Here is a 19474-nt window from a genome sequence, read left to right on the forward strand (position 1 = left end):
GTGTGTGTGTGTGTGTGTTGACCATGTCTTAATATAGAAATCCATCATTTTTTCCCCCAAAATCAAAACAGTGATGCTAGGCAAAAAGTCCCACACACTTATAGCTTGAGTGTATTTAGCAGATTTTAGTACTAGACATAAATTTTCTTTAAAACCCTTTATTTCAGCCTTCCAAAAAGATTTACCTCTGGCTATATAGTGTTTTGTAGACCTCCTGGCTTCTCAAAATCTGTCTTGCTGAGTGAGTTCTTTCTCTTTTTCTTTTACTTTCCTCACCCCTCCATTGCAGTTGACACTTAAAAACTTCAATTCTGTTATCTTCAGTTAGTTATCTTCCATTAGAAAACTTAGCTACACTTTCTCTGGTGTTAATTGCAAGCACATTGTGGTGCTCTCCTGAACACACGTGGCGATTTACTCCCTTAATTTCACAAAGAACGTGTGGAGATTTCTGCCTCCATCCTCTCTTCCATCCCCTTCTTTTAATAGGAACCAGCTTCATAAAACACCATAAAATTAAATAGAATTTTAACCTATTACTATTACATGTTTTATTACCAATATTATTGGCTAAATCTTTTGTTAAAGCTTGTGTCCATGGTAATATACAGAGCTATACCACTTTTCTCTTATATATTTATTTTTAAAATTTTAAAATGGCTCAGTGATTTCTATGTGTCCACTATTTATATAATATCATTCTTCAATATTTCTCTTTCATAAGGCTGTTTTGTCCTCCAGTAGAATACGATCTTTCTCTCTTACTCCTTTTTTAGGTTTGTAATTCTATTATATTGGTAGCATTCTCATATTCAGTTAACCTTTTCTTTGCACAAATACCTTATGATCAATAGTATTTGATTTTAATTAAATTATTTACAAGGTCGACATTTGAAATGTTATTAATATAATTACCCTGCATGGACTGGGTATAACACATCCTATATTCTCTTAGACACTTATAATACATTATATCTAATCTTTCAACACATTTTTGTGGCAGAAAATTTTACCCTCCTTACCCTTTATAGTCAAGGCAATTGCATTTCAGAGTGTATAAATAACTTAAATTAGAGTCAGTAAACAAATATTCTTGGGATCCACACTCAGGTATTTCTTCCCTAAGGCCCAATCACGTCCCTCTACCTCATTCTGCCCTCCCCTTCGTATCTACTAATTTTATAGATCCGTGAACCCTAAGATAATACCAACCTACCATCTGCCCCATCTATGGCATCCTTCATATGGCATTAACAATTGTCAAGTATCAGTAAAAATATACTCACTACACATTGGATAAATCACTACATGATGGCAAACAGTGTATAGGAAACAGCATGAACTCAACAGGCTTCCTCAGCTGGAGGGGAAATCCAAGCATTCCATCTTTTTGGCCAGACAAGAACTTTGCATGAGATTTGGAATGTGCTTTATTCACAGATAATGTTTCCTGGAGACATCCCAAACACGGCTCTCTTTTTATTATTAAACTTATCAAAAATTTGCAAGAATATGCCTGGTCCTGCGACATGGAGGAAATTTTCCGAAAGGTAAGGCTCTAGATCAGTGGTTCTCAACCTTCCTAATGCCGCGGCCCTTTAATACAGTTCCTCATGCTGTGGTGACCCCCAATTTCATTGTTACAAATTGAACATAATTAAAGCATAGTGATTCATCACAAAAACAATATGTAATTATACATGTGTTTTCCGATGGTCTTAGGCGACTGCTGTGAAAGGGTCATTCGACCCCCAAAGGGTTGCGACCCACAGGTTGAGAACCGCTGCTCTAGATGTTTCTCATACTCTATTTCCCTGGATACCTGACTATTCCAGATGGAAACCTAGGGAGCAACTCTGGACAGGCTTATCTCTCAGAAATGCCCTTCTTTCCAAATGAGCTTTGAGTTTCTTTTCTGAGTCAGCAAACCTGAAAGGCAGATCCCATCTGCTATGATCTAGAAATCAACACCCAGAAAATAATAATTTATTTTAACTCCCCCTGAACCCTAAGGAGACAAACAAGCGGACTCCGATTTCCCTGTGTCCATAGCAATTAGATCCAGCAACAGATTTAAACAGTCTGGTCATCCCATGCTTGGATATGTATATTACTCTGATTCTTACAGATGCACAACCTTTTTGCTTTTATGACTTATTTTGCTACACTTTCTCTAATTTTTCCAGCTTAAGTGAAGTTTCTGCTGTTCAAGAAAACAAAAATACAGATTCTCTTTTCAATTTAGGTTCGGTTTTCATTTGAGTCACCTGATGGTAAGGCACAGATGCCCACCACCGAAAGAGTGACTTTGACAAGATGTTTCTACCTCTTCCCAGGACATTAATATAAGTAAGTTGTATCAGATGTGTGTGTGTGTGTGTGTGTGTGTGTGTGTGTGTGTGTGTGTGGTAAGGGTGGGTGAGGTTGGGGAAGAAGGCCTCAACTTCATCCTCATCAAGAACTCAAGGCCTCATATAGTAAATGGGAGGTACTAAAAAGATGCTTTCTGCTGGTTCAGTGCAGAGCATGCTGCTCTTCTCAGTTCAGCAGTCAGATGCCCCTTTCACAGGGTCAGCTGATGTAGACTGAGATGTGGCCATAGGATGATGGAAGTGTGGTTTTAGATGGCCCCTCTTTTCACGCAGTGGGGCAATATGTAGACATAGCATAGCACTTCCTTCTGTCCCCAAAAGTGGAGTGATCTTTTAACTTGCATTTCTTTTAGCAGGACACTTTTTTAAATATGTGTGTGTGTGTGTGTGTGTGTGTGTGTGTGTGTGTGTGTGTGTGTTTTCTTGTAGGAAGCCAGGAGTCCTGTCATCCTGTTCCCGCTTTTGGAATCATGTCTGCAGGAAACAGACATTTCTTTCAACATTCTAATAAATCTGAAATTTAAAAAATGAAAAGTTGTTATGGTGTTTTTCTACTCTGAGAAGATAAGCAGTGGGATTTGGAGCTTGTAATGGATCTGGAGTCCTTAGACTTGATCCATAATCAATAAACAACCTAATAGCACCATTCTTTCTTTCTAGACACCATTTTCTGGGCTTTCAGTTTTAGGGGCACAGATGCCAATCACAGTAGCTACCTGACTTCAAAAAACCTGCTGCTCGCAGGAGGATTGCAGAGTACGATAAGTGATGTATCCAAAATCCTAATTTACCACTCCCAGAAACTCCATGTTTCTGTCCTTTCCTAAGGTCTTTTAGGGCTGCAAAGTAATTTTGACTCAACTTCAGGCAGCTCACAGTTTACAGTGCTATTGGGAACAGAACCCAACAAACACAAAACAATTAGCTGACAATACATGATACCCTATGTATGTGTTGTATACAAAGTAACATCCTTGTGTGATTCATTGGTAATGAGTTTGGGGTAAAATCCTCCAGTCAGCAATGCTAGACTTGGGAAGGACTGAAAAGACTACTTTTCACATGCAATTTGAGCCCTTCCTAATCCTAATCCATTAGGAGCAGAGGTGAATTTCTGACCTTTTGAAGACCTTATAAACTGAATATCACAGTCTTTTTTCCCCCCACTAACTAACCTTCTGTACATATCTTCTTTTTACTGACATGCATTTGTTCTACTACAGCCTGAGACTGCTTCTCTGGTGACTCATTGTTCAGAGAATATATATAAAAAAAAAATGGTAGTGAGAAGCCACCCTCAGCGAAAATTAAACATGAAGGCATGTTTAGGCAGTTACAGGAAAGCATGAGGAGAGTGGAGATGCAGATTCCTTCAGAATTTACCCATAAAATCTCAAAAGCACAGGGAGACAGGGAGGGGATGATACCAGCACAGTCAAAACAGAAAACAGAAGCTATTTTGGATACTTCTTATCTGGAAATAAAAGGAGACCTGTTAGTTTTAACTCCTTCATGAGTTTTCAGTGAGCAGAGGAGAAATACTGAGGGGTCAGAAAAAGGACAGAGGGAAGGAGGTGTGGGGGCATGGAAGTGAGAGAAGGAAAGGGAAAAAAACAGTCAGAGGTGCCAGCCAATAGGAAAATGTTTCATCATTTACATTTCTTTTCCTTTATACCCTAAAGGAAGAATGTTTTCTTCTCAGGGGATTTTCCCGGACTGACTGGTGAACTCAGAAGTTCTAAGCAGCAGTTGCCCAATGTCTGGTTAGTTGCCCCCGCCCCCTGCAATGAGGAAGTGCCGGAAAGTTTCATTTTCAAGCCTGTGACTTGCTTCCCGGCAGCAGGAAGGGGCTAAGGCTGTGGTTACCTATGGCTGGTGAGTAGGGGTCTTTTTTGACCAAGGGTCAGGGACCTGGGTCTTCGGAAATGCTTTATTTATTGCTCCTGACAAACAGAAATAACAAAAGGGAAGCAAGAGCCTGTGGTTTGCAAGCTGAGTTCTTCCCCTTATCAGCTCTGTGTAACTTGACTCATCCTCGGACATTGCCTGGAAAGGCGGAAAGAAAGGTTCAGAGAGGTTTCCAGGTCTTTTAGACCCAGGAAAAGGTAATTCCTTTCTTTCAGCTCTGGGTTATGAAGGGAAGGGAGAAGACAAATGGAGGAAGTTCTTGTTGTGTGAGACAACTCTTGAAGATCCTAAATGCCCTCTGAAATCCTCTGGCCTCCAGCTGTTTCCAAATTAGTCATCTGGGTGACAAACGCTGTGCCCAGGATCCCATAGGTGAACTTTGAATTCCCGCCCCGTTGCCTTCTCCCGGATTGAATTACGCTCTTGGTCTTTTGAGGTGACTGTCTCTCCCCCTTTCTCTCTAGCCCTGGTGCTAAGGACTCCAGTGCAGTTTTTCCTAGATCGCTATCACGGTTTTTAAACGGATCGGATCTTCCTCTCCAGGTTTTAACCCTCCAATCCATCCTGTTGCTTATACACAGAAGCTGAAAAGGCACGAGGTTAGCTATGTATGCAGCTAGTAGTCAAACGCGTCATATCACTTTTTTGTTTCATTTTCCTCATTTAAAAGGAAGGGGTTCAACGAGGTCATCAGTTTCTAAACTTTTTAACAAATCTGAATAATCTCTAGTCATTTTTAAAAGTTCAGGTTATCCTGCCCCTGAATGTCTCCATCTTAAATAGGCATTCCTAGCCTTATAAAGATCTGCAGATAAGTCTTATATAGCTGGTCTGGCACAGGTTTATTTGCAGATTAGAATCATTAGGAAAAGTAATTAGTTATCTTAAAGTTCTCACATTCTAAGTATCTCTACATGTAATTTTCTTACTCAGGACTACAGTGTCTCCCAGGTGTTTTTTAAAAAATGTCTGAACATTTCAGACAGGTTTTTCTACCTGTTAAAATATGTTTATCCATTTTTCCATTAATGTCTCTAAAATATGAAATTAATTTCACAAAAAAATTTTATATGTACTGTATTTACCTTCCTTTTTATATATATATTACTAGAGGCCTGGTGCACAAAAATTTGTGCACTCAGGTGGGGGGGGGTCCCTCAGCCCGGCTTGTGCCCTCTCACAGTCTGGGACCCCTCGGGAGATAATGACCTGCTGGCTTAGGCCCGCTCCCCGGTGGCAGAGGGCAGGCCTAATCCCTAGATGCAGCCCCTGGTCGGGCTCAGGGCAGGGCTGATTGGGGAGTTAGGGTGCCGACCCCTGTCACGCACAGAGAAGGGTGGAAGCACCAAGCTTAGAATTGAAGGCTTTGATTGACCTAAGCAGCTTCTCTTTATATTGTGGACTCCAGTGCATTAAAAGTATATATGTCATAATTTTGTAAATTGAATAAACATGTATAGTTGTATGTTTTATTTTCCTGAAAGTTAAAATATTTATGTTTTTCTAAAAAGCTCTATATATATGCACACATATACACTAAGAGCTCATAATTACAAATTAATTGTGACTTTAACAGTCTAAATGATAAAGAATATTATCATCAAATTATCTCAAATATTTTTTTCACTTTACAATACTTACCAAATCAATTTGTCCTCATTTTCAGAGTGAGGCACAGCACAGTTCCATTGGTTGTATGTCATTTTTTTATTATTATGGGCCAGCTTTAGCTCTGGCTCCAGCTCTGAGGCCTCTGATGCTGAAAGCAAGTATTTGGTTTGTTTGGGTTCTATAATCAAAACACTGTATCAACTCAAGTTCTGAGATCCCTGAGGGCTGAAAGCAGGTTTCTTGGGTTTTGTTTAGCTTCTATATTTGTAACAATGTTTCAAACTGCAGGCTCAGAGGCCGGCAAGGCAGGCGGGAAACGTTGGTTTCCTCTGTCACTGAAGCAAGCAAGCCTCATGTTAGCTTCAAGCTGCCTGGCTGCCGGTCGCCATCTTGGCTGGCAGTTAATTTGCATATCGCCCTGATTAGCCAATGGGAAGGGTAGCGGACGTATGGCTAATTACCATGTTTCTCTTTTATTAGATAGGATGCTCTTCATGGTATAATCTCTCCAGGGCAGCAGTTCACAACCTGTGGGTCGCGACCCCTTTGGGGGTCGAATGACCCTTTCACAGGTGTCGCCTAAGACCATTGGAAAACATATATAATTACATATTGTTTTGTGATTAATCACTATGCTTTAATTTTGTTCAATTTATAACAATGAAAATACATCCTGCATATCAGATATTTGCATTACGATTCATAACAGTAGCAAAATTACAGTTATGAAGTAGCAACGAAAATAATTTTATGGTTGGGGGTCACCACAACATGAAGAACTGTATTAAAGGTTCAAGGCATTAGGAAGGTTGAGAACCACTGCTCCAGGGTTTATGACTCATCTCATGACATTTTACTTAAGTTCTTATACTACAAGGATTGATTGTTTTCTTCAGGAAGCCTTTGGCTGGAGAGTAGTGAGTGAAACTCACACTCATGGCTGCGTCTTTGGCCAGGCAGGATGGCCTCACTGATTATTATTTTGGAATCAGGGAATCATTAGATAATAGATGTGGCAAATGGAAAGGCAAGAGACAAAAACAAATGGCCCAATAAATATAAACAACCAAATTTGGTTTGCCATTATTATACAATTAACAAGCACAAGGGAAACATTGCTAGCCTAGTGAGAATCAAGGCATCTGGAGCTTATACCTCTGACACTCTGTCTAGTCTGGGAGCCTCAGGTAGGATTTCCTGAAGGCAATTACATCTCATCTGAGATATAAAGAATCAGGGAGCAGTGGGGAAACAGGAAAAAGTGTGGGAGTTGGGAGACTGTCCACATAGAGCTTCCTAAGTAAGGGTCTTCTAGAAACAAGGTAATGAGCAAGGTGGGTAAGTGATAGAGACTGAGGATGGATGAATGAGAAGACCTACATTAGATTAAGCTCAGAGGTTTCAAGATTAAATCTAGATTTTAGCACCCTAAGTCTGCTTCATTGTGGAAAACAGATTAGAAGGATCCAAAAGTAGATTTATAAAGGTCCTGAAGTAATTAGGAAAAAGAAGGATGTTGGCCTGAAATGGAATAATGTGTAATTAAAATTGAGAGAAATGGGCAGATTCTGTAAATATTTAGCAGAGAAAATCAATACAATTTGACATGAGATGGAAAATCAGTTATTCAGAAAACAGGAGAGATTCACTATTAACATATGTGATGAACTTGGTGTTTAGATATCATTTACTAGTAAAGGGAACAGAACAGGTATATATAAAGATCAATTTTATGAAAATAAGTTTAATAACTTTGTGGTATATTGAGAGGAGGTAGGTATATGAGTCTCAATTTTAGTATCCACATCTGGGCTGAATCCATAAATTTGGGAGTAATGTATAATGAAGCCATGAGAATGTAGAGATGATGAGAAGAGTACCTAAGACCAAACTCTGGTTGTATTGTTTATCAAATTTCTCCCCATGCCATTCATTCAGTCGACTCTATACCACCTTCTTGAGTGCACAGATGCTAGTAAATGAAACAGAAGCCCAGAACTTAGGTAGATTAAATCTTCCATACACTAACTTGTATGCTGTTTGCAATTCTTCAAACTCTCTGTTCTAACATCAGTATACTATATTGTATAATGCCGGGGGTCTTAATCCAGCATCTAGAAGGGTTCAGGAATCTGGAGAAGGGCTATGGCGTAAATTAATCAAGAGCCAGAGATGAAACATAATTTTGGAAGGCATTTGAGGGGCCAGAGAAGACTTAGCAAAAGAAACCAAGTTCTCTTTGTCTCAGGACCCCTTGCTTTTTATTAACACAAATTGTCCTGAGGCAAAGTAGAGATACATATCGAAGGGTAGGGTTACTATACAGAATCCATTGTCAGATTGGAGGAATTGCCTTCGGCTGTTCAGGTGTTTGGCCAGTAGGAGGCAATAACATGTAGATTTAAATGCCCTCAGCTGTCTGCAGCAAGCATTCACTGATGCATCTTTTTCAGGTTTGGGGAAATGCCCTCAGCCATCTCCAGATGATTCAGCCCTGCTGACATGCTGGAATTGGCTTCCGGCAATAGTATCTCTGTATTTTCATTACCTTTTCTAAGAAGACTTTGTGGTCTCACCTGCAGAAATTTACCAAGTCTTCTTTGAGTTCCTGAAACACTTTGCATTATTTTAAATAATTCTTCACCAAGTATCATGTAATGTAGTTTGATGATTTATGAGTGGGGGGGGGGTGCTTTGAACCCCTGAGTTTGATTCCCTTCTCTCCACTAACTAGACACACTGTGCACTAAACATACCATTTGTGTCAATTACTTAACCAATTTCTCTGTATATGCTTTCTTTTTTATATAGTAGAATTATTAATATGCAGGTTAGATGGAGTTTTGGTAGAGTTTAAATGAGAAGATTCGTGCATAGCACTTGGCACCAGTGGGGGCTTGACAAATATGAATTATTATTACTGAAGCTGTGTTGTAAAAATAGAATGTGAATCCCAATTTGTGTGATTTGGGGCAAATGATCTTGAAATAGAGAAAAATAATGGCTATCTCATTAGATTATTGTGAAGATATGGCATATTAGTGTTTGTGTTTAGTACAGAGACATGTAAATAATAATGATGATGATGATGATGATGTTTTACATTGCTTTATATGTATTTTATTTTTCAATAAATTTAAGTGGACAAGAGATGTTGGCTCTACAATTAAGCTAATTGATATAAGGTAACATTTAATTTACTTGTAATTTCATGTTTCTTTCTCATAATCACTACTAAATAAACATTTGTTGAAATAATTCAAGATGACATGGAAAATGAGGCTAGTGTTTCTGGGCTCAAGAAAATGTGTCCTGGCACATTTTCTTTAGAAAGTGTCATTTTGTGTCAAGGCTATCCTTATATCTAGATGGACTGAATAATTATCTTAGAATTAATTGAGAATTGATGAGATATCCTGCCTTCCCATATATGTCTAAGTCATACCTGTGGTATTAAAAAAATATTTATTATATTGACTTCTATATTCCTCTATAAAAATTCAAACTATCCCAGGCAGTAATAAATTAACTTGTTATCAAATTAATCTACCATCTTGAAAGATTAGTCAGCATATTATTTCCAACTCTAACTTTTGATTGAGACAAGATTTTAAATTATTGGGAGCCTGGATGCATTTATTCACTTATTCATTAATTCATATTTTCAGCTAGGCTATAAGTACTTTTAAGAATTTAAGCACAAAGATGTAACTAGGAGATGTGGATACAGACTGTGGATTCAAATGCATCGTGCTTTCACCAGGAAAACTAAATACATAGAGAAAATAGATTCTGTGGTCTGGTGGGACAAGAGCATCGACTTTTCTTGGAGCATACATCGTCACTATGAGATGGAGAAAAATAGAGAAATATAAGACCGGTGGGTGACATTAAGCTCAATGTCAGAGAAAGGAGATAGGAAGCTATCTAAAAATCAAGGGACAATAATCATTAAACAAAGCCTAGTACGTTTTTGATGCACTGACAGAATGCCACAGGTACAATGAAAGAGGGATGTATTTTATTGGGGAAACATTGAAATAGTCAGAAGGTATTTCACCTTTCAGGGGAGGTCTCTAAATATAGTGCAAAACTCTTTGGTTTTGCCCACAGTTGAAGGAGTCTTTGTATTTCTGACAGATAAACTCTACAAAAACCCACTTAAGGCTTTGGAATCTATCGGGAAAGACATCTTAGTTGAAGTTTTGGATGGATTGGTGAAAAAAGATGTTCTGAAATTGGAGGAAACTGACAAGAAAAAATTCAATGACGCCAAACCTGGAGACAAGGCCCGGGTTTTAGTGGACGCTGTGCGAGGGAAACAACATGAAGCAGGTCAAGTCCTTGTCCAAACCTTCCTTAACACAAACAAAAATTCCATCAGCACAAAAGGTAAGAATAGAGGCATTTGCAACAAATATCTCAAATTATCTGGAATCTGTTTATCTCCAATGCCCCGCCGGTGCCTTCTGTAATGCCCCCATCCTTAATTACTAAAATATTATTTTCACTAGCCTCATCAGTGCCCTTTTAGGGGCTATCTTGTCCTTTGTGAGAGGGGGCTTGGTTTCTGACTAGCTAAGAAGCTGAGGGTTTGTGTTCAGGTTGCTCATGGAAAGAGCTCACTGTAGAGACTTTGTGGTTAGGGCTACCTGATCCCGAACCCTGGTTCTGCCACTTTGGACACTACATGCATGACTTCTTCAAGTTTCTGTATCTCCTTAGGCATCAGTCTCAGCATCTGTGAAATGGGGGCAATTTTAGGAACTTTGCGAGGTTCATAAGCCTAAGAACAGAGTGGTAGGCATATGGGACAACTCCTAACAGTTTATTTCTCACCCAGCACTCTCCCCTGAGCTCCAGATACATTGAGCTCTGGCAGCATAGTCTCCATTTCCACTCAAATATTCCTCTGGCTTCACACAACTAAAATATTTGAAATTATACACTTGATGCTCCTCATCAAATCTATTCCCTTTGTATCTCATTAGAACTATAATCCACCAATTTTCTTAATCCAGAATGCAGCTGTTGTCTTTGCCAATGAATGAATAAGAGCTCTTAACAGAGTGCCAGGCACATAATAAATATAAGATGAATAAGCAAACAAAGAACCCGCATGCAATAAATATTAGTAATCGTGATTATCATAGTAATATTTAGAACTTTCCAGTAACACCTAAAAAGTTTCAAATATATTAAAATCTTTCAAACATGTTGACCTAGATTGAATTACAAATGCTACTAGAGACTACATGTCCTCAGGCTCAAATTCAACAGTGACCGACTCTGCTGGCTGCAGAGTTTAACCAAAACCCCCAACCTTGTGTACTAGAGCTCATCAATAAGAAAAAATAATGCACACAAGGCTACATACATTATAGAGCCCTCCAAATTACACATAAGCTTTGGTTTCCTTTTTCTTTCCTCTTTTTAAATGGCTCCTTATTACTGAAAGCATTACATGTCCTGTTTTTCCCCTCCACCCCCAGGCCTTCACCACACCAGTGTCTGTGTCCATGGGTTATGCATGTCTGTGTATCAGCTTTTGAAAGAAGCCCTTCTCTAGGTGGGAGGGACATTCCGCCCAGCAGGAAGGACACGCTTGTTTGGTAGATGTCCAAGATTGTGGCCTGAGCGGAGTTCTCACTAACATTCACGCTGCTCCTTGTACAGGTTTATTACTTTCTCTTTAATCTGGGATGGGGTAGGAATAAGTGATTTTTTTTCCCAAAAATAAAACATTTGCAAATAAAAATCACATTTAAATAGTAGAAATTATAAAATAATTTCAGCAACCCCAGGAATCACCATAAGCATTAAACCAAACTGATATGAACCACTGCAATGGCAGAGGTAGTGAGTGGCAGGCAGGAGGCAAGAGTAGATCCTATCATGATGTGTTGTATGGTTCCGAGGGCTCTATCTGCACATGGAACCTCCAGGGCAGGGGTCCTCAAACTTTCTAAACAGGGGGCCAGTTCACTGTGCATCAGACCGTTGGAGGGCCAGACTATAGTTTAAAAAAACTATGAACAAATTCCTATGCACACTGCACATATCTTATTTTGAAGAAAAAAAACAAAACGGGAACAAATACAATATTTATATTTGCATGTGGCCCGCAGGCCATAGTTTGAGGACCCCTGCTCCAGGGTGATCCTAGGACAACTAAGGTTCACAAGCCTAGCAGGCCAGGAAGCTGGGTAAGATGAGATGTTAGAACAAGTAAGGTCCTGGCCAGGCTTTTTGGACATACCACAGATATAATTCTGAGGGTCCCTAGTATAATATTGAGGGAATGATGTAGAAATTGAATAGAAAGAATACAAGGTATTTGATTGCTTATTTTATTTAAAAAACTCATATATAGACACATATGATTGCTATTTAGTCAGAGAGATAAGTACTCAAATTGCTACCCACCAAGGATATGGTTTTATCTCATCTAATATCAGTCCCTTCCTTTTTATATCATTTTAAAGGGTTTCCTGAATATGTCCTTAGGTAACAGGTAAACTGAGCTTTTTAAAGTTTTATCTAAACTCCTAATTCTCTCATTTCTTTCAGCTCCATTCCCAGGCTGCTACAAACTCCTTTTGGGCAGCAGGCTGCACTATAATATCTATTATACTAGAGGCCCAGTGCACAAAATTCATACACAGGGTGGCGGGGCGGTGGGGGTGGGTGTCCCTCAGCCTGGACTACAGCCTCTCCAATGCGGGATCCCTTTCAAAATCCGGAACCATTGGCTCCTAACCGCTCACCTGCCTGCCTGCCTAATGGCCCTAACTGCTCTCCCCTGCTGACCTTATCCCCGTAACTGCCTAACTGCTCTCCCCTCCTGGCCTGATCCCCCTAACTTCCTAACTACTCTCCCCTGATGGCCTGATCCCCCTAACTGCTCTTCTCTCCTGGCTTGATCCCTCTAACTGCCCATCTGCTCTCCTTTTCTGGCCTGATTGCCCTAACTGCTTATCTGCTCTCCCCTCGTGGCCTGATCCCCCTAACTGCCTAACTGCTCTCCCCTCCTGGCCTGATCACCCTAACTGCCTATCTGTGCTCCCCTCCTGGCCTGACCCCCCTAACTGCCTATCCGCTCTCCCTTCCTCTCCGCACCCTATGGAACCCCAGTGTAGGCATGCTGAGAGCTATCCACAGCAGCCCTGCACCCATTCTGATTGGTCGTTACATGATAGCACGCTGGCTAATTTGCATATTCCTCCATTATTAGTATAGATTGTAATGAGAGGATTTGTTTTCATGCTAATTTGTACTATTAGATGTAACACGGAAATATTAAATCCCAATCTTAACTGCAAACACTATATTTATACAGACACACAACGGTCATTAGGAGATGATGTTTCTTAAGTTAGAGTGCTCACCAAACTTGCAAATAACCTGGAAATAGAGGAGGTTTTTGCTGAAAAATATCCCATCTAATGAGAGAATAACCCAGGACCCGGGGAGTCTTTACATTGCCAGAATCTTCTGGAATGAGAAGGGAGAGGATGCCCCTGTTTAATCTATAAAAATATTTAGAAAGCTTGGTTTCCTTAGAGACTAACAATTTGCTGCATCTCCAGAGCTCTGGTGTTTAGCACATATTTTAGAAAGAAGTTTATAAAAATATTATGAAAAAAAACTAATGGAAATAAATGAGTAAAATATAAAAAATAGAAAAAATAGAAACTAAACATTTGTACAGGATATTTCTTTTTCTTTTAAATAAAAGAAAATCAGGGAGTTCCTTGATTGGTTCATGTAACTAACCATCAAGGTTTCTTTCTGAACAAAAACCTTGTTAATTAGATCTTGGCAAACCTCTCTTCTGTTGTTTATGCATTCTTACTCATTCCTCTGAAAGGGGGGGGTGCTGGACTTTTCCAGTCTCTTGCAAATTTTGTCAAGTGATGCCAAGCTGTAGCGGATACAGTTAAGTTTCTGTAAGGACTGGGTCAGGATGAGTCAGAAACAAACTTCTTCAAAAGGGAGGAGTTATTCCCTCACATTTTAAAACATGGGTTGAGCCGAAACCGGTTTGGCTCAGTGGATAGAGCATCGGCCTGTGGACTGAAGGGTCCCGGGTTCGATTCCGGTCAAGGGCATGTACCTGGGTTGCGGGCACATCCCCAGTAGGGGGTATGCAGGAGGCAGCTGATCGATGTCTCTCTCTCATCGATGTTTCTGACTCTCTATCTCTCTCCCTTCCTGTCTGTAAAAAATCAATAAAATATATTTAAAAAAAAAAAATAAAACATGGGTTGAAAATGTAGTGCTGGTTCATCAGAACTTTGGAGGCAAGGACATCCAGTGTATGTTAGAATCTCTGCGTAAAATGTTGTCCCCCTGGCCCTGGAATCAGTACTCTGGTGGCTAGTAGCATTTCTCCTGGACATAGCTAACTCCACAGATTTCAAAATATTATTAAAATTAATTTCACCTGTTTGTTTTTCCTTTTTAATGTGAACATTAGCAAAAATTGAATTGCACATGTGACTTCATTATGTTTCTAATGAATAACACTCTATTAAATATTTATTCAATATAATCTTGCTCAGTGATAAGAAACATTCCAGTTAGATGAGTGAGTGCTTTAGAGTAAAATATAGCCAGACTCAGGCTGTTTTAGCTGAATATAAAAAACCTAATTTTGACCGAAGTCACCAAGGAAGGTGTTTTCCTTTTAATAATCATAATCTAGTATTACATTTTTGGGTGGATCTGCTACCAAGAATTTCCTAGCTTTTCTCCTTGACATAGCTGACTCTACAGCTTTGGAAAGAATCATAGAAGCCCATTTCCTCTGCAACTTGAAAATACAGGCTGAGGTCCCTGAACAAATAATGCCTATTGGTACAGGATTCAGGATTCTTTTAGGTGCTTAGTGTGTGTCTATGTCTGTGTTGTGTGTAAATTAGGCGCAGACTTGGGATGTTATACCATCCTATGTAATAAAAAAGCTAATATGCAAATTGTCTTTGACTCTGAGTTCCACAAGGGAACAGGAACCACCCACGCCAACCACCCACGGCCCACCCACCCCCCTTCATTCCCAGTCACAATACACTTCTTCATATTAGAGATTAAATACAAAAAATAATTCCTACATTTAAAAGTGTTTTAAGAACTTTTCATGACTTACCTTCTCTGTCAGGATGTCTTAGGTGATCATGGGTAACAGATGCAGATATTAAAATTACATCATGTGATGTCATGTGATAGATCCTGCAGCTCCTGCAGAAGTGACTGGGCCAGCTGAGTCAGCAGAAACTACAGATACCCTCAAGCTTTGTCCTCCTGAAGATTTCCTGAAAATGTGTCAAGAAAAGGCTGGAGAGGTACTGTGTTCTATCCATAAAATAGAGACAGAGAGAGAAGCAATTGCTTTCACTAAGTACTTGATTCCCTAAAGCACTAATTGCAGAGTGGTGGGGTGGGGACAGTGGTAATCATTTTCATAGATGCTTTGAGCAAGGAGGAACTCATTTGCCTCATACAGATTCCAATTTTCTTTCAGCCCCATGATAAAATACAGATTTCTCTCTTCATTTATTTGTTCTATTTGAGACTTATTACAATTAAGCTGTAGCTGTAGATCAAAATATTTAGTAATTATTTTCATACTAGCTGAAAAGGCTAGAGACAAAACATGACTTAAAATACAATTAAAGCCTGAAACCCATTTTATCTCGATGTGTTAAAAATAATACTGAAATAATGGTATCACCAAAGGTAAAGCATCTCTGATGTGTTTATTTTTAGCTGGAGCCAATAGAAAATGTCTCCTGGTTTTTATGGAATTTGATCTGAACCTTGAACACTGAGAATGATTTGTCTAGGTGGAGAAGAGAGAGGAGAAAGTTATGTTAGGATTTGTTCTAGTCTCTTCAAGATTCTTGAGTAAGCATCCCAAATATGTTCTAGGTCCACTTCTGGGCTCTTAGAAAATAAGTTACATTATTTTATTTTTCAGTCTATTTTTATTTTTATATAACCTGAAAGTTCTAAATCACTTTCAATTCTCACATTCCTTTTGTCAGTTCAATCCATTACCAAAAAAAAAAAGACAGGGTCTCTGGTACAGGAGAGGGGAGAGAGCAGATCTATGATCCTGTAACAAAGCAACAGAGATTAGTACCTGAAGGTTTAAAAGAGATTTAGGTCAGCCAAACTCACTGCATTTCCGTTTCCTGCAGATCTATCCAATAAAGGAGAGAAAAGACCGCACTCGCCTGGCTCTCATCATATGCAATAGAGAGTTTGATCACCTTCAGCCCAGGAAAGGGGCTGACCTTGACATCACAGGGATGAAAGAGTTGCTTGTGAGCCTTGGCTACAGTGTGATTGTGGAAGAGAAACTCACAGCCAAGGTAAGGGCTCCTCATGCACCACACACACACTCCTACTAACAAACTAACTTTATAATGATAGCCAAATGCTTTAATCACCTTAGGCCACATATTTCTCTGTGTGGGCACGTGCATGTAAGTAGGTGTGTTTATTTATTTATTTTTAAATATATTTTATTGATTTTCCACAGAGAGGAAAGGAGAGAGACAGAGATAGAGAGTTAGAAACATCGATGAGAGAGAAACATCGACCAGCTGCCTCCTGCACATCCCCCACTGGGGAAGTGCACACAACCCAGGTACATGCCCTTGACCGGAATCGAACCTGGGACCCTTCAGTCCGCAGGCCGACGCTCTATCCACTGAGCCAAACCGGTTTCGGCGAGTAGGTGTGTTTATAAAATGAAATTATTAGATAGATGACATCTATGTCTCTTTGGGCTCCAAATATCCTCAAGTCCATGAAACTAGACAGAAAGTGCCTGGCATGTATACCCACATAATTCTCAGTTCCAAAGTGAGGTGAATGGGATTCAAACCCAACATTCCCAGAAAATTCTAAAGTAATGAAAGTTTAAAAGGCATGTAGTCACCATATAAATACTGAGTCCTGACTTGGTACCAGGGCCTATTTGGGCACTGAGGGTAGGTCTGTGAATGAGACAGGACATTCCAAGTTTGAATTGATTTAGGTTTACTGGTGGGGGGGGGCAATCATATGAAAAGAAAAACAGAAAATTTCAGAGATTTGATGTGTCTTGTGACTCTCTGTAAGAGTGAAAATGAAGTTAAAAGCATTTTAAACAAGAAAAAGAGAACATAAGAGTGAATTGGGGAGTGGGGAGTAATTGCTTTGATGGAACGGTCAGGAAAAGCCTTTACAGGAGACAGTTTAGGACCTGACAGATGACAACCAGTAAGAAAGGCCTGGGAATATGTGAATGCAACCCATTCCAAGAGGGATCACTACGATGAAGAGTGTGAACTACATATGAAACTGACACATGAAATATACAAAAAGACCAGTGTAAGGACAGCCTAGGAAGGATGACAGGAGGGAGAACACATATGTCAGAAGTGTGATTGCATTCTAAGCACAGCGGGAAGGGTTGTTGAAGGGAAGAGGTAGGATATATTTATGACACAAGATTTCTATTAGGTAATCAGATTAAAGACAGAGATAGAAAGAAAAAAGTATATAAGTAAAAATAAACAAATATAAAATATATCAAGAGGGCAGCTCATATAAAGTTAGCAGGAGCAGGTCCTTGAACCCCCAGCTCCACTGTCAGAAAAAAAAAAAAAGAAACCTATCACTGAGCAACCACTATCTGAAGGCACAGTGACTGGAACATTGCAGGTGTTTCTTGTACTGCTCACCATAAACAGGGGGTCAGATTGGTCTTAATGCTTGTCCTGTAGAGTAAGACTCCATGGTCTTTTTCAGGAGATGGAGAAAGTGCTGGTGGAATTTGCTGCCCGCCCAGAGCACAGGACCTCAGATAGTACATTCCTGGTGTTCATGTCCCATGGCCTGCTGGATAGACTCTGTGGGACTCAGCACAGCAAGGAAAACCCAGATGTGCTACCTTATGACACCATCTTTCGGATATTCAACAATCGCAACTGCCCCAGTCTCAAGGACAAACCTAAGGTCATCATTGTCCAGGCCTGCAGAGGTGGTGAGTTCTGATAAGGAAAATCCAAAGGGGATGAGGTGTTTGCTGTGGATTATGATGTATGTTTTGCTTTAGGGAAAGCAATCCTAGACCCCATTCAGTGCAAATAAAGTGAATTGAGTTCTTGGGAAATGCCAAGGGGAGTTGGTATCTTGAGAGATTGTCTTTTCAGCTAAGAAATATCTATTCAATTTAATCAAAGGTAAGTGGTGAAGGAGATCTTCAGAATCCCTAATCAAAGTTGAACACAAATATCTAAACCTTGGAATAGGATCATTTTAATGACATCTATACATGCCTCACAGGCATTTTGACATTATCCGGCTTGAGAAGAATGTCATTGGAAAGTGGGGCTGTTCTATAGCAGCAGCACCCTTTTCCCTCATGCATTTTTGAAGGGGAAGTGAGTAGGGAGATCTGGGCACTTGGGATTGCTGTCAACATTTCCTTTGCTTTTTTCTGACTTCACATTGCCTCTTAGAGTTTTGGAGCAGTGTTTGGAAGAAAAATCAGAAATAGCCTAGCTGAAAAATGGTAACTAGGCTCTGAAATTATGCAGATAAGGTTTTAAGTCCTTCACTCTTCTTAGGAAAGGGATTCTTCCAGTTTTTTGATGCTATCACTACTTGCTGGTAAGATGCTGCCACTATTAATTGGCACATTGCTCAAAGACACTAGAGAGAGTCCAAGGTATGTGTGTGGGGCAACGGTTTAGTGTGTGTATGTGTGTGTGTGTGTGTGTGTGTGTGTGTGTGTGTGAAGTTGGTGAGAATAAACATTTAAAAAGAATGAGGTAGACAATACTGACAGTCATACTGATAGAGGCACACAGTTTGCACCATGTTAATGTCTCCACAGAAAATCGCGGGGAATTGTGGGTCAGTGACTCTCCAGCAGCCATGACAGACAGCTCTTCACAGTCACCTGAGAACCTGGAGGAGGATGCTGTTTACAAAGCACACGTGGAGAATTCCGCAGGCCGATGCTCTATCTGTTCAGCCAAACCGGTCAGGGCTGATTCCATTTTCTATAAAATCTGTTTAACATTTTGAATAGAGTTTTAGTGGATCCTGAGACTGCCTGCCCTTCTTAAATTATCAACTCCAACTCCTTTTCTCCATGGTTCTCATTTGATGCTTTTTAGAGGGAGCCATTGCATGGCTCAGCAGGATGAGGAGATCCTTTAAAATATGTAGAAAATTATACCCTGGGGCTTAGCGGTTGGTCCTAATAATAGGGATCAGTGTTTAGTTCTTGACCTCTAGGTAGTCATCTTAAGAAGCTCTAACATTTGAATGTTTCTACTTTGCAAATTTTCCCGTTCCCCATACACTGTTTAAAAAACAGATTTGATTCCATTTTCTTTTTCTTTTCTTTTTTTTAAAATATATTTTGTTATCTCCTTTTTTCCAGATTGACTCTGCCCCCTGTCACTCTCTCCCCCCAGGATAAGCCCCAGTGTCCATGTCCATTGGTTATGCTCATATGCATGCATACAAGTCCTGTGGTTGATCTCTTAACCCTGTCCCCCCCCTTGCCTTCTCTCTGA

The 19474-nt window shown here is 39.8% G+C and overlaps 2 protein-coding genes across 2 annotated transcripts in view; both read left to right on the top strand.

The window, feature by feature from the left end:
* LOC102769699 (caspase-1) overlaps positions 1-2886 on the top strand; it is a 29926-nt gene extending 27040 nt beyond the window's left edge. The window contains exons 8-10 of the mRNA XM_015563846.1: positions 1441-1550; positions 2246-2349; positions 2802-2886. Coding sequence (XP_015419332.1) covers positions 1441-1550; positions 2246-2344 — 209 coding nt within the window. The 3' untranslated portion in view covers positions 2345-2349; positions 2802-2886. The remainder of the gene's footprint in view (positions 1-1440; positions 1551-2245; positions 2350-2801) is intronic.
* Positions 2887-4097: 1211 nt separating this feature from the next.
* LOC102769995 (caspase-13-like) overlaps positions 4098-19474 on the top strand; it is an 18926-nt gene continuing 3549 nt past the window's right edge. Inside the window, exons 1-6 of the mRNA XM_015563847.1 lie at positions 4098-4247; positions 10032-10283; positions 15120-15235; positions 16094-16267; positions 17694-17928; positions 18784-18903. Of these exons, the coding sequence (XP_015419333.1) occupies positions 4241-4247; positions 10032-10283; positions 15120-15235; positions 16094-16267; positions 17694-17928; positions 18784-18903 (904 nt within the window). The 5' untranslated portion in view covers positions 4098-4240. The remainder of the gene's footprint in view (positions 4248-10031; positions 10284-15119; positions 15236-16093; positions 16268-17693; positions 17929-18783; positions 18904-19474) is intronic.

The sequence above is a fragment of the Myotis davidii genome, unplaced genomic scaffold, assembly GCF_000327345.1.
Source record: "Myotis davidii unplaced genomic scaffold, ASM32734v1 scaffold4999, whole genome shotgun sequence".
Lineage (NCBI taxonomy): Eukaryota > Metazoa > Chordata > Mammalia > Chiroptera > Vespertilionidae > Myotis > Myotis davidii.